Source organism: Canis aureus, chromosome 21, assembly GCF_053574225.1.
Source record: "Canis aureus isolate CA01 chromosome 21, VMU_Caureus_v.1.0, whole genome shotgun sequence".
Classification (NCBI taxonomy): Eukaryota; Metazoa; Chordata; class Mammalia; order Carnivora; family Canidae; genus Canis; species Canis aureus.
In genome coordinates, this window is record NC_135631.1 from 23,862,612 (window position 1) to 23,877,988 (window position 15,377).

At 47.0% G+C, this 15,377-nt stretch overlaps 1 protein-coding gene across 1 annotated transcript in view; it reads left to right on the plus strand.

The window, feature by feature from the left end:
- TRIM44 (tripartite motif containing 44) overlaps positions 1 to 14,263 on the plus strand; it is a 109,018-nt gene extending 94,755 nt beyond the window's left edge. Inside the window, exon 5 of the mRNA XM_077863611.1 lies at positions 9,723 to 14,263. Within this exon, the coding sequence (XP_077719737.1) occupies positions 9,723 to 9,750 (28 nt within the window). The 3' untranslated portion in view covers positions 9,751 to 14,263. The remainder of the gene's footprint in view (positions 1 to 9,722) is intronic.
- The last annotated feature ends 1,114 nt before the right edge of the window (positions 14,264 to 15,377 follow it).

Consider the following 15,377-nt stretch of genomic DNA (forward strand, 5'->3'; position numbering starts at 1 on the left):
ATGCACTCAAGCGATAGCAGTTTACTGCCATTATTAACAAGTGGCATTTTCCCAAACACCAAGGGGAGAACAGGCTCAGGAAGGAATCTTGAGCCCATTCAGATGACACATGGTGCCTACAGCCCATGTGCGACATCAAAGTCAGCTCTTCTCTTTTATTAATGAGTGGCGTTCTTTGAGAAAATGGAGCTCAAGGTTGGACAGTCTGCTCAGGAACCAGAGATGTTGACTTGTGGTTAATCTCACTGCCATCAACTTACTGTATGAGTTTTAGCCTCTTGATTCCTTCATCTATGACTATGCAATGTATCAAGCACTGTCTGTGTGCCAGATACCATGCCATGCTCTTTTATATACATATATGTGCCAGGCACCCTATCTATGCTCATCCCCACGTAATCTTTCCTGCATCTTTTCCAGGAAAGCAGTAAATTGTCCTCCATTTCCAGGTAGGAGCACGGAGCTCACAGTCCCACAGCTAGTAAATGGCAAAGCTGTGACTCAAGCCCTAGGTGCTTCTAACTCTTAAATCCACGTTTATAACCCTCTGCAGTATAAGATAGGCACAGTAGGTCTTAAGAGTTGGTTTGTTTCTAGTTTCCAACTTCCGGACATCAATTCAAGGTCACTGTGGAACTCAAAACTACTGAGAACTAATCTGGAATACTTAAAAAAAAAAAAAAAAAGCCTACTATTCAGAGATTAGAGATTAGTGTCAAGTGTGTATTTATTTATTGATCCTTTCTCCCTCTCCCTTTGGTAACCTGTAAGATAACAGCAGCTGAGGCAACAGGAAATTTGAAGTCCAGCATTTTATTAAATCTTATGTTTAAGATTTTTGTGGAAGGAAACTGCTTGAGAGAGATTGGATTTCCATTATTCACTTGCCAAGAAGAAATGAGAAAACTGGGTGGTGGGAGGGGGGTGGATTTCCTGAAGGTGTCGGGAAGGTAAGCTGGTGGGCTATTTTCTGCTTCTAGTCCCTCTACCCCCTGGAGTTGTCTGGGCTCTAATAGGGGTTTAGGAAAGGTTCCTTCCAGCCCTCACCACAGGAGGTTGTGGGTTATATGAAATCCAGCTGAGCTGGGGAAAGGAAGGGAGGCTGAGGAAGGCCCACAGAAAGAGAAATGCCCCATGGCCTTTTCCTCTTGAAGTTCAGTGGGAACCCGAGTAATAACATGGAAGTTATTTCAGAGAGGAGACACACAGACACCCCCCCAACCCCAACCCCACAGATACTTTGCACCTGCCCAACATCGGGGAGGGTGTAGGGGGAAGGGGGCATTCTCATACCTGTATGAACAAAGATTATAAATCAGTATGAGGTGATTTCTCAAGGGCAATTTAACAAGAATATATCAAATACCTTTAAAAGTATATCTCTTTTGCTTTTTGGAGAAATACCTGATTCTAGGACTGGGGAAGGAAATACACACGATGAGCCTGGAGCATTTTGTATTGCCAGAAAGTAAGGAAGTGCTCCAAACAAACCTGCACAAAGACCCCACGCTGATGAGGGTATGTCTGGGGCCATAGGACCTGATGAAAAGAACTCCTAGAGGCCTACGCTGAACAATTGGAGCAACAATAAGCAGAGTAGTATTGGGTTATGACCCAAAGCATAAAAATAAACACCCATGAGTCCATACTGCTATAAGTAAACTGTTGAATAAATAAAGGAGAAGAGACAAATCTCCTGTTTGGAAGAACTTACAATAATGTATGCAAGTATCTACACTCCGCGACGAGGAGAGCAACTCCTCACTCTGGTTTACTCTTGGTGACCTCCTTCCAAAACATGCAGTATGGGAAGCAGGGGAAAGAGTAACTTTGCAGTGAGAAACGTTAACGAGCGCAGCTGGGCCGGGCGACCGAGCTCAGCATCCGCAGTGCTGTCACACTGATAGCGCGAGCCCTGGCTCTGATGTGATGACAGCGGCATGGTCCCTCTGCGGTGCCTTCCCGAAAGGCCCGTAAGCAGGGCCTCATCAGGACAGAAACATCAGACACATCCCAACCAAGGGACACTCTACAACGCCCCTGCCCAGTACTCCTCAGAACTGTCAGAATAATAAAAAATCAGGAATCTGAGAAACGGTCACAGCCAAGAAGAGACCAAGATGACTAAGTGTAATGTGGCTCTTGGGTGAAATCTGAAATGGCAGGAGAGCATCAGGGGAAAACTGAGGAAATCTGAATAAAATCATGCTAGCATACCAAGACCGGCGCGTTGTAAGAGACGTGCTTTAATAGTAGAGGAGACTACATGCTGGAACCCCCGCATGTAATTCTTCTGTAAATCTAAAGTTACTGTAAATAAGTTCATGACCTAGGTGTTTCCCTTTCTCCTCCCTTTGGAAATAATAAAGGATGAACCTAAAGATTGATCCACATGGATATGTGTCACAGAGGTGGGGGTAATAAGTGAAAAGGTAGAAATAATTGAAATGTCCAGTAGCAGGAATGGTAAGTCCATACAATGCAGTCATGAATCCCAATCTTAGAGAAATATATTTCTTGGTAAGGAAGGGTTTTTATGAGTGCCAGCTGAGTGGAAAAAGCAGATTCTGAAAGTGCCCATGAAGTATATATTTTTATATATGCATGAAGGGGTACAGATAAATATATTTCAATGTGCTCGTAATTATCACTGATGCATACATAATGCTATGGATTTTTCTTTTCATGGAAGCAGTACTTGCTTGTTACAGAAAATACAAATCAGCAAAAAATAAAATATTACTTTCTGAGTTAAAAAAAAAAAAAAAGCTGGAAATGATTCCATTATAAACCCAGCAGCAGCAACAGGAGTCTCAATCCCAAAGAAGGGAGTTCTGAGAGCAGATGGGACATTGGCAGCCTGGGAAGCCTGCATGTTTCTTCCATTCAGGTGTCTCCCCCTAGAAGTGCGCTGCCTGAACAGACCCTCTGGTGCCCTTCCGTCTTCCACAGGAACAGGCCACCTTCCGCTTAGCCCCTGTGGGTGCAGGAAGGGTGGCCACCTGTAAAGACAGTAAACAGGTTGCAGGGTGTGTGGAGATCAAGCTTGGCAGTGCGGTCCCAGTGTAGACCTGAGGCCCTGCTGGAGCCCCAGGCCTCTCTCAGAGGCACCTACGTCGGCCTGTAAGGCAGACGCACCTGGAGAGCTGAGAGACAGACCCAGTGTCTCTTGCCTTCTCCTTCTGTAGTAATCCTGCCCCATTACCTAGCATTGTTTCATCTTAAAAAGAATCTGCACGTACCTTCCATCTCTGTTGTTCCAACAACCACCCTTGGAGGTAGGTATTACTATCCCATTTTTCAGGTGAAGAAACTGGGCCTCAGAGGACTTAATGGCTGTCACTTACCTTGTGGGTAACCGGAGGTCAAAAGATACAGGCGCATGTCATACCTCTGAACCAAGTCTGGTTTCCGCTCAGGGTTCTGGAGTGTGTTGCATAATCTAGATCTTCCACTTAGCCGCCGTGTCCCCTGAGGAAGTTGTGCACCTTCGCTTGGCCTCACTTTTCTCATCTGTAGGATGCAGATGATAATACCCATCCGCAAGCTCCTGGCAGGGGTTAGTGAGATGGTGCATATAAATTGCTTAGCATGGTGCTCAGAACATCAAGTCAGCCCTCTGTGAACACTGCTTATTCCTGAAGAGAAGGTTCATGGGATAAAGTAGAATGCGACTTAGAGAGAAGGGTCCTTCTCCCTGTCTGTCCTGTGATCTGAGAAGGAAAATGCGGCCAGGCTGGATCCACCCGCGACTTTATAAGACCCATGATGAACTGAGGAGTCGTGAGTCTTTTTCTCCCGACAGGCTTTCGTTCTTGGCTCTGTACTAGGCCCAGATCAAGCAGTGTTACTCATCAAGCTGGTGTTCGGGCCCCGCCAGAGGAAGAGGTGCAGGAACCTGGAGCATGTAGGCCAGCCTTCAGACTGAGTTGGAGAGGAATCGGGAGAGGGACCCACAACAAAAGCACATGAGAACCAGTTAATTAGCTTGGCACACATCCAAGTCAGAAAGCAGCTTGGCTTTTGTCTGGTTTGGAATTTTCCTAAATTCTACTTGCAATGCAACATATCCTGATTTCCCAGAATCAGACTGCAGAGCCAGGACTAAAACTTTGAAGTCCTCTCATGATTTTCTCCATTAACCCAGGACAACCCGAGGACATCTCACCTTATTTCATATTTAGCCCTCACTTAGTTCCATAGGCGGCAACTACAAATGTAAGTTGTGGCTCCTTATGGCGCAGTGACCCCCTCAGCGGCAGGCAGGGCTTCTGGGCCAGGTGACATGGGGCCCAGGAAGTGGCAGCTCTGCGCCGTCTGGTGGAGAAGTGTGTCTGGATCAGGGTGTGCGGGCCATCCCCGAGGGGACCGACCGCACGCCTCCCAGGCCTGGGCGGCACAGCCTCGGATGGTGGCTGGACGCTGCCCATGAGCTCCTTGACCATCCCCGTGTGGCTTCGTTCTCGGAGGGTGCTAAATCTCTCTTTGTGAACCTGACCCTCCTCCCTTGTTGATACCTCTTCATTTCTCTCTCCTCCCGAGTTGAATAATCCTTTTACAGCAAAAATGAATTAATAAATAGCCAGAGATTCAGCAGATAGGAGTGATGCCAAATCAAATTAAGTTGTATTATATTCTCAGAAAAAGAAACTGTTAAACTTGCGAGGTCAGAGTGCCTTCCACCTCATTTATTAACGTCCTCTCCTAAGCTGCCGTCTCCGGGGAAGACGTAGAAAGGCCGAGCTGCCTATCTGTGCAGACTAGCTGAAAGAGCGCCAGGCCAGGCAACACGCCTCCATCGCTGCCACTTCATCAGCAGGTGTTTGGGGGCCGGATGTGACTGGGGGCTCTAACAGCTCCCTCAGTTTGACAGGACTCCTCATCCGACAGCGTGCCAGCTGTGTGCCACATGTGGGACACAGTGCGCCAGCTGTTTGCTGGCTGGAGCTCCCTCGTCCCATCCTCACCCTGCAGCACGTCCTGTCCCCTGCCCCCAGACACGCTACCCTCCCCGTCAGGATTGAGGAGCTCTCAGGTCCTCAGCTAAATGTCGTGTTCTTATACCCCCTAAAATTTAGGAAAAATTACATGCCTCCTTGCACTCCTGAAATTATATATCGAGTTTAGATAGTTGAAAAGTGAGTGCTATTACATGGCATGAGCTTTACATATGTCTTTGGCAAAGCTTTGGCACTACTTATTAAATTTACAGGCAAGATTCACTGCATAATCTAATTGGCAAAGGTTTTTATGGCCAAATCAGCCTTGTTTTCTGTCAGACCCAAGTCTGATTTCATTTTTTCAGCTCAAATCAACTTACTAGTACATACGTCATGATGACCATCTGACTCCTGAATGTGAATTCTTAGGTCTGGGGACAGAGGGGAGCACACAACTGTGCCAAGAGTACATTGACGGGGCAAAATAAAGGATTATCTCCTTTACTGTTTCTTGCCCTGCTCTCATAGGACTCCTCAGAGAAGAAAGGCTGAATTTTAAGATTGTCCCATGGTCAGATTCAAGAGGGTGAGAGGTACGCATTTCTTTTCTGAAGTGCAGTAGGGTGATTGTAACAGTGAGAGTGGCTGCAGAGAGAATTTCTAGATCGCAAGGATGCTCTTGGAAGGGTCAGTTTTAAGGAGTATATGTGGCAGTGAAGGATCTGGACATGTATTTCCTTAAGATGACACATGCCCACCTACCCCCTGGAAAGTGACTGTGTGCCCCAGTTCGCAACCACTGCTTTTAGATACGACAGCACTCAAACTCCCATCAGTCTGACTGAGGCCGGTTAACTAGGCTTCACTCCATATTTGTCCTCACCAGTGCTTGGCAGACACCTGGCAAGCAGAAGGGTCAGAGCCTTTGCATTCCGCTTTTCTTTCTATTCAGTACCTGTATTTCATTAGGTCTGGAGTTGTCGTTTAAAAACAAAACAAAACTGGGGTGCCTGGGTGGCTTAGGGGTTGAGCATCTGCCTCTGGCTCAGGTCATGATCCTGGGATCAAGTCCCACATCGGGCTCCCCGCAGGACTCAATCCTATGTCTCTGTCCATGTCTCTGCCTCTCTGTGTGTGTCTCTCATGAAAATAAGTAAAATCTTTAAAAACAAAACAAAAACTTCCCCAAGCAAGCAAAGAAGAGCACTGTTGCTCCCCAGAAACCTACGGGCATCTGGGAACAGGGACACATTTGCTCTGGAGGGTAGTGTTTCAGGTGCCAGGACCAGGAACATTGAAGAAAAGCCAGGAGGAGGAGGTGTTGACTCAGGGTAAGAGGGAATGTGGGCTGAAGAAGAGAGCCCTCGTTTTTAACCATTTGTACTGCTTGAAGTACACAGAACTTCCCCAGTAAACCTGTCAGATAGAATTACCATGAGGAGACTGAGACGCAGAGCGGCTAAGTAAGTCACCCAAGGTCCCACAGCCCATTAGTGCCAGAGCAGAGATCTGAACCTAGTTCAGTCTTGGTGACATCAGCACCATTATATAATATTGCCTCTCTCATCAGTAAATACCTACTACAGAGTGGGCTGTCCTTCCTTCTTTCATTTTTTTTTTTAAGATTTTATTTATTTATTTGAGAGAGGGAGAGAGAGAGAATGAGCAGTGAAGAGGGACAGAAGGAGAGAAATAGAGGCAGACTCCTTGCTGAGCAGAGCCTGATGTGGAGAAGCTTGATCCCAGGACCCTGAGATCATGACCTGAGCCGAAGGAGATGCCTAACCTACGGAGCCACCCAGGCGCCCCCTCATTTTTTTTTTTATTTGTCTGGGTTTTTTTTTTTTTTTTAATGAAGTTTTTAGTTTTAATTCCAGCATAGTTACCATGAATGGGCTGCCTTTCTAACACCCTTAGTTCATTTTCATAACAGCAATAATGACCTCAACAACAACACAGACAGTAGAAGGAATTTCAATAACACCTGAGTACTGATCCAATTATAAATCTAAACGTGGCTGGTAGATGTTTCAGAGGAGGATGCTAAGTGGCTGAGGTAGAAGGCTGTGTTACTTCCCTTGGGCAAAATAAAGACTTTTATAGACTCTTTAAGATTAAAATCTTATGAACACAGACCAGCTTATACCCAAAGTGGAGAAGCATTCAGGAGATGCGATCACATACTAATTATATTGTGTAACAAGAAAGACCACACACAGGGTGAGCAAAGTTCTGTGCTATCTCTTCACTTAAGATGCCTTTTCTTCATTATTGTGAAAAACAGTTTGTTAATTAGGAAAACGAATATACTGTATTTGAAGATGCTGTTGCAGAAAAAAGTTCTGTCTCTTTCCCACTCCCTCCCTCTCTCCTCCCTCCGCCCTCCCTCCTGGGCTGTAAGGTCTACGAGGGCAACTGCTGTGTCCATCATTCATCGTGGTGCCTAACACATAGTAGACACTCAATAAATGTTTAGCAAATGAAACAATCCATGGTATGCCAGCACCCCAAGGTCTCATGCTCTTAAACTATGAGATGAGCTATATCTTTCAGATTCAAGAACAAATCTCTTTGAGGGTCATGAGAAAAGGTGTTATCATCTGTCAGGGCTTCTGGCCTTTTCCTCAAGCCAGCTCTGTAAGTCTTGGATTAAAGACCCTGGCAACTAGGGAAGCACTTCTTTTATCTTCAGTTTTATTATACTCAGCTTGGGGGGAAAGTTTGTTGACCTTTTTGTGAATATGATGAAAATTATGGCCTTTCTCAAACAAAGGAACACACAAACTTCTGTGTACAACTTAAGTAAGTTCGTGAACCCTTTAAACTATGCATCTCAAGTTAAGAATGCTTAAAAAGTGAACCGCAGCTTAAGGAAAGGGCACAGTCATCCTGCTAGACCTCTCGTATTTGAAGGAAAATTGACAAGAGAACAATAAGAGCTTGCTTCGGATATAATACCAGAGGGGAGAATATGGCGCCAGTTCCAACTGTGCCTTGATTCTGGTGAGACACTTTCATAAAAGACCCTTTGTTCCCTTTGGGACAGATGCCACCAAACACTGCTTTTTTTAATGACAGTCCACTGTCCGGCCCTTCCCAGCATGCACCCTTCATCCTGTGATTGGACAACAGGCAGGAAAGGGGAATGGAAATAGGGCAGAGTTTTGGATCGTGAAGGTTGCTGAGTTGGTTCTTTTGGTTCCCAGAGTCCACTTACATTCATTTCAGGCTCCGTGTCTTGGAATGTTTTCGCCCTTAGCAGAAGTACTACAAGCCTGTTGCCTAGGATATTTTCCCTGAGAGTCTCTCCCAAATGGATGCAAAAAAAGCAGATTTTATAGAGACCTAGATAATCCCTTGTGAAAGAAAAAATGTCTAGGTCAGAGCTGGGAGCTGATGTACCCCAGGCCTTCCCTCCTCTCCAGCTCCTGTCCCTACTGGAGGAAGGAGATGTTTCCTCCCGTCCAAACGCTGCCACTTGATTACTTCAGACTTTATCCCACCAGAACTCATCCTTATGTTTTAAGGACACAGGCCTTACTGGTGGCTGAGCATTTTCTGTCTCACTGAGGTCTCTGCCTCACTGTCGTCATCTGCAGGGTGGGGATCACAGCACCAGTCCCCACATCCCGGGATCATGGTGAGGAGTGCTCAGCTCAGTGTTCCCGGCACGTGGTAGGCACTTGATCACGTTGGCGCTTACTGTGTTAAGGACCGAGGCCTCTAGACGTGGAGGAGGAGAAACTAGGCAACTTCCGTACTTTTGTCCCTTCTCAGTGTGCTCGCTTCTGCCCCCTGTCCTTTCCTGGCCCTGCCTTTCCCCCATCCCAGTCCCTGGATCAACAGTGTTCTCTCCCAGGACCAAGCCAGGGAGGCTCTAACCTTGGGCGCCCAGGGTCCGAGCCATGCCTCTGGGACTCAGAGCTCACGTTTTGGCCACTGAAGTATCACTGATGTTTAGGACCCTCTGGGGGCAATAATGCCTGACTATTCCTTTCAGCTCCCTCCTTCCCTCCCTTCCTATTGTTTTTATTTCTCCCTTTTGGAAAACAGTTATTTATCAAACACATGTCTGCTAGTAACACTACTACTTCTCTCCTAATCCTGGTGCTCCATAATGCTGGTGCTAATAAACAGTGTTGCTGTCCTTTGACACTCTAGTGGGAGGTGGAGGGGAGAGTAAATAGTAAATGATAGGTAAGCCGTGATAAGGACAATTAATGAAATAGAGAATAACCAGGGAATCCTACTTAGAATACCCTCTCTGAAGAGGTGACATTTGAACTCTGTGATTGTCCTGGGCAGGTATTGAAACCTTGGCTTGATTCCAAGTGAGAAGTGCTGTTGGGAGTGCCAAGTGGTAGCTTCTCCTGTTTTTCTCTCCTAACAATAGAGGGTTTAAGGCTTAGGGGAAGTCAAACTCCTGATTTTTACAAGCTCTTTATTTTGTCAAGCAAGCTTAAAAAAATATCATGACCCTCACCTTTACAGATATTCACTTACCGTGTACCAGGCATTGTGCATTTTACATGTATTCTCTGATTTAATTCTCCAAAAACCCAAGGAAGTAGATCTTATTATCAAAATTATCCCTGTAGTCAAATACAGAAACCAGAACTGAGAGAAGCAGAGTAACTTGTGCATGGTCAACAGCCCAACAGTGGTAGGGTCAGGACTGGGATCCGGGTAGGTCTGAGAAGAGAGCTTGCGTCTTCAGCCAGTAGACCCGGCTGCCCGCCTCTTGTGATGTCGTAACTCACTTGGTTCTCCTTTCCTCTGCAGTGGTGCCAGTGAAGAAGAGGACACATGAAGGCTTGCCATCCCCCATGGAAACTCATCCCTTCCCCCTGTGTGTATGTGACAGCGTGTATGTAGCGGCTTCTGATTTCTGTGAAAGCTGCCCAGTGACAAACGTACTTCCACCGGATGCATCCCGAGATCCACAGCAGGCACATATCTCTCCAAGGGATGACCAAGTTTATTGTTACTGACTGTGCTTTTCATTCTCTTGTCGTGGTAGGTAAGAAAACATGCCCCTATGATCAACCAGGAGCAGTTAATTAAGCGTCCTTCAGGTAGTCCCTCAATGGCTGCTTTGAACTTACTCAGGAAAGCCAGTCCCTGTAATACTGTATACTCAGCATCGTTTTATCTGGAAGGATCTGGAATAATCTTGAAGGGCAGTCAGAATTTTTCCCCCTACCTGCTAATAAAACCCCCCTTTATTTATAGTGAAGCATGAAGTAGTACGGGGCACAGTTAGGGCTTTGTAGATAGTCTCTAAAAGTCCAGTTACACATTTGTGAAAACGTGGCTCCATGAAATAAGATGGGAGGCGTGAAGAAGATGGGGTTGGAGAAAGAGTTAAAAGTTTGAAATACAGGGATATTTTTAGTACATGAGGTTATCCAGCACTTCAGATCCATAATTCAGTGCTGTGGAAATGAAAAAAATGATTGAAGAGGTAGAAAGGAAATGACTTTAAAAAAAAAAAAACGGACCAAAGAGATCTGATTAAAAGTTGAAATCAGTATTTCTGAACTCAAATTGCCTGAGTTTCCCAAATAGTCACTAAAGGATATGATGGATCCTGAATTATCTGGGTGAATTCTGCTGGTTTTCTGGGTCTTGTCGCAACACGAAGGCTGGGATGTGTATTACCAAGTGGGAGTTTTCAGTGTAGATTCTTGTCATCCCGGCTCCGGCCCCCTTGGCCTCATTTGGCTTAAATGCAGTGTTAGGGAAAGCACCCTAGCGTGCTGATTCAAGCCTGGCTCCCAGCAGGTGCGCCCTCCTTTCCCTCCAGCCAGAACCCTCTTCCCATGCGCCCCGCCACCGGCCTTCAGCCCGCCCCCCACCAGGCCCTCCCCCTGCAAGTACCATGTGCAGAGACACACCACAGTGGGACTTCCAGCCTGTCCCCCTCCCAAGTCACATTTCCTTACAACCAAGTTTTCTACTCCCAAGTAAGCAGTGATTACCAGGGAATACAAACCTGCAAGTTAAAAAACCTACATTTTCTGAAACCTCAGTTTTACTTAAATGGTTTGGAGTCAGGGGATGATCTTATTTTTAGATAAAACAACTCCATTATGAAATAGAATGTTCATACACACAGCTTAGATAAAATGGGACACTTCGCAGGGAATTCTTATTAGCAAGTGAGGTATGCGCTCCCTCTCCTCTGCCTGTAATGGTATTTTGGTGTTCACTCGCGAGAAGTACAGTTGCAACTGGATCCAAGCAGCTACTCAGGGCCTGGACTTCTAGTTGCCTGTGAAGCAGAACCGAAGGCGCCTGCCCTGGGAGAGACCCCCTCATCTCTTCCTGCCTGCCTGCGACCTGTACACCTGTCAGAGAGCTCTCGGGCCAGCTGGTGTGTGTGCGTGCAGGATGGTTTTGAGGCAAAAAATAATACTTACTGTAGGAATACTATTTATGTCATTGTTCAATCCCGTGCATGCTGTAAAATTATTTTTTGAGGCCAGGAAGCTACCAGGCGTATATGCTTCTGGTTTAAGATTATCCTAGTTCACTTAATATGGGATGTTGGGACTAAGAGCACTTTGGGCTGTTATTTTTAAAAAAAATTTTTTTTTTCTCTCAAACTGGTGGCCAAATAATGGCTAAGACAGTTTCGGTGCTTTACCTGTCTGCCTGCCAAGACTGGAGAATTTGGCATATCATTAAGTACAACCCCGAGCTGTATCCCACAGAACCACTCATAAAGAAGGACCAGTGGCCACTCGTATAAGAGTTTAAAAGCCAGAAGATGAAGACAACTTTAGGATCTGGTTGCTAAATCTGGTTGGATCTTGTTTGTCTTTCCCCAATAATTATTGCCTAATCTCCAAATAGCAGCCTTATCTTCGCAATGGACAGACCATTGGCTCCTCCCTACCAGATTGTACATTATTACTTGAAATCAGTATTTGGGAAACCCAGGCGTTTATGCAGTGGATATGAACAGAAATATAAAAATACATGCCAGCTTGTCTCCATATATTATCATATCTCTGTAATCCTCAAGGAAAGCACTTTTGCTTTTACTTAAGATTTCAGATCTGCTTTATGGGCTCCTGCTGTCTTCAGCACCTGATAAAACTTTAACCAGGGAAGCATTAAACAGAGCGCAGCAGCCTCTGCCCAGGCTCCGGAGCCCCCGCCAGCAGCATTTATCAGCGTATGAACTAGGGTGCTTCCTGTGGTGGCACCAGCTTCCCCCAGAACTGGAGCGTGCTGCTCCGCCTGAAGCCCCAGCAGGGTGAGGCTAACCCCCTGCCAGGTCTGTAAAAGTTAGAGTGCCCAGGAGCATGTGCCGACTGGCCGCAGGCTCTGGGTTTGCCGAAATCCCCAGGGAGAAGTCATCAGGTGCGGCAGGTAATGAATGTCTCTGGAATGAATTGGGTCCTCACAGCAGTCCCTGGCTGCTTTCCAAATTTTGGTTCTCTGGAGGCTGAGAGTGGGTCTGTCCTTTGATTTGATGTCATCAAATCCAGGGCAATTCCAAGAAGTTCTTGGGCCTCTTAGCTCTGACAGCCCAGGAAGGGAAATGACCTATATTGAGGACCAGCTGAGAGCTAGGCCTTGTACTCAGCCCCTGTTTGTCAGATGCTAGAACGACGTGGAGAAATAGAGCCCCTCGCCCTGAATTACACAGCAAGGAAACGCTGGAGCCAAATTTTGAACCCAGCTCTCCCTGACTTTGTGCCAGTCCATGATCTACAGTCCAGAGGGAGGAAAAGGCTTCAGGTTCCCCCACTGCAATCTGACCATCCCGCTTTATGGATTCTTTTTCAAAATTACATTTCATGGCTACCGTTTGGGCTCAGAAATGGCATCGAGGTAGCCTCACACTTCCACCTTAGCAGGTATCCGAAGCACACATTGCTAACTTGAGCCTGCCCCCAGGAGTTGGGGGAGCCTTTCCTTTCTGGTGCCATCCCCCATGAATAAAGTGTTTCTAGGCCTTCAAAGGTATAGAAGTTCTCAGAGATAGTAAAAGCGGAGGGTGTTCTCTTAAGTTTCTCTGAAAATGTCTGGTGCTATACTCCTGTGGAAAAGGGAATCTTCGTATTTGAGCCCAGCCAGCGGTGTGCTCTGTGAGGCTCTTAGTTCAGAGTCCAGCGGATCTAGACCTCCCCGCCGACAGCTGAGGTGTGTGTGTGCACGTGCACGGTACGCGTGCATGGACGTATACACACACGTGCAGTTGAAGAGCTAAGAGGAATCCAGAGCAGCCTCCTCGTGGTCTTGCACACCCCTGCAGAGGTTCCTGCCACCCCTGATCACAGGCGTCACCAGGTAGTGAGAGCTTAGGTGCTTGCTCACGAGGTGCTTATGAGAGGAATAGCTCCTTGGCGAAGGTTGTCAGCTCGGAGAGCACTGAGCCAGGGTGCAGCCCTGGAGGGAGTTGGCGCTGCAGGCCTGCTCCAGGATGTCTAACGGTGTGGGAAACCAGAATGACCCAGGGAGTGTGCTCAGTCCCGTCAGGCCTGAGAGCACAGCTGCGGAGTTGATGACTTGTGGTGCAAGGCATAGATGTCCTCTCTCCCCCCTGGAAAATACTCTCTTGCCGATACCTGAAGTTCCGTACTCACATGATGGCCACTCAGTACGTGCTTTGTAATATGAAAACCACGTTTACTGTGTGCCTAGCACATCTGGAATTTTCTGTTCAAAACAAATCTCATTATGGGTGAAGTCAGCCCAGCCTTAGAAAGAAAGCCCCTATGGCGGGAGTCGAGATCTCATTAATACTGCCTAGACCCAGCAGTGTTCTGAAACCCCCACCCCAGCTCCTTCTAAGACCCAGAGGCCCAGGGGACCTACCTAGTAGAACAGTAGCATTTGGAACTGAGAACACACCAGAAACAGCAGGACCATTGCCAGAGCAAGAACATGAAAACAAATTAGGACATTGTGGGTATACCGGTGCAAAAACCATGCCACAGAGCCCACGGTGGGCTTGATAGGACCTTGAGGGGACAGTAGATTTAAATTAACGGGAGTCAGACCTGACCCGTCTTTGTACAGTGACAGGCCACACTGCATGGGTGTGGACAAGCATCGAAGCCATTGTCTTCTGCCTGTTTTCCTGTGCACAGTCACATTCCCTCCTTAGTCACCTTCCCCTTTCACCCTTCACATTAAACAAGGGAACACTCGATCTTTCAAGGGAATTACACATTTGAGTTAATGTTTCAGTATATCATTTTCATACTGTAAATTATTTTGTAAGAGAGATTTACCGCTATCCCAGGATGTTTGGACTCAGCGCCCCTGTGCATTTGGAAATCAATAAACTATTACTGGAAATACCATTTGTCTCTGAGAGTTGTGCACAAAGGACCCTGCTAGGCGTAAATATTCATGATGATCTCCACTCTTAACTGTGGTAATGCTGGAGATGATGGTGCTTGGTTATGAGATACAGGACGCTCGTTTACTCCGGACTTCTCCGGAGCGGCGTAGGAGATCTCTGGGAAGGGGCACGCGAGCACACACACGTAATGTCATCACTATTTGGAGAGATGTTTTCACCTCAAAAGTCAAGCAATCTGGGCCTAGGTTAAAGTTTCTGAGCAAAGTTAGATGACAGCCTAAAGAATACCTGATCCTGAATGATGTTTTCAGGGAACATGAAAGCTTTACCATTTGGATGGACCAGATTTTAATTTTTCTCCTATTTTCTAGAAACAAAACCTCTTTGCAGAGCAAATTACAGGGAGGCCAGCAAAATCATCTTGGTGGAACCTTAGAGCTACTCATTTGCTATAACTGATACAGAGAGAGAATCAAGTTGTAAATGAAGCAGTTCCGGTCGGTTTGCCCTCCACGGACCAGAGTCTGCACGGAAGCCCGCGGTCCTCTACACAGAGGCTGAGTGCAAACACCCAAGACAGTAGGTCTGTGTGACCCAGAGGGTGCAAGTCCTGCCTAAAGGTACTGAAATGCACTGCTTAAAGACCCGCCCTCCCTCTCCCTCCCGCAGCAGGTGTGCCTGGATGGGCTGCAGAAACCTGCTCTAAATTTCCTTTGAACAAATTTATCTCCCTCAGACCTCGTTACTTAGCCGGGGGACTGTGTGAACCTCGGAGAAATTGTCCAAGATGCGATGAATCCAGCACTGAAGGTCGCCGGAACAGCAGCTGGCTGTCTCCTGGAGCGGTCACTAGGCCCTCCTTCCCACCCCCGCCCCCCCGCCCCAGGTGCCCAGGCCACTGGTGCCGGGTGGGGTGGGCTGGCCGAGCCCTGGAGCGCTGGGGAGGGAGTCTCGGAGGCCTTTTAACAAACCACAAGGCTGCAGAGGTTTTCTTCCCTGCTGCCTGGTGCCAGTATCTCAGCACCACATCCCACCGCCCCAGGCCTTTCCCGGTTTACTGTCTCCCCGTCTGAAAGCTACAGCTCCCTATTTTGTTTCATTGATCTTCGCTT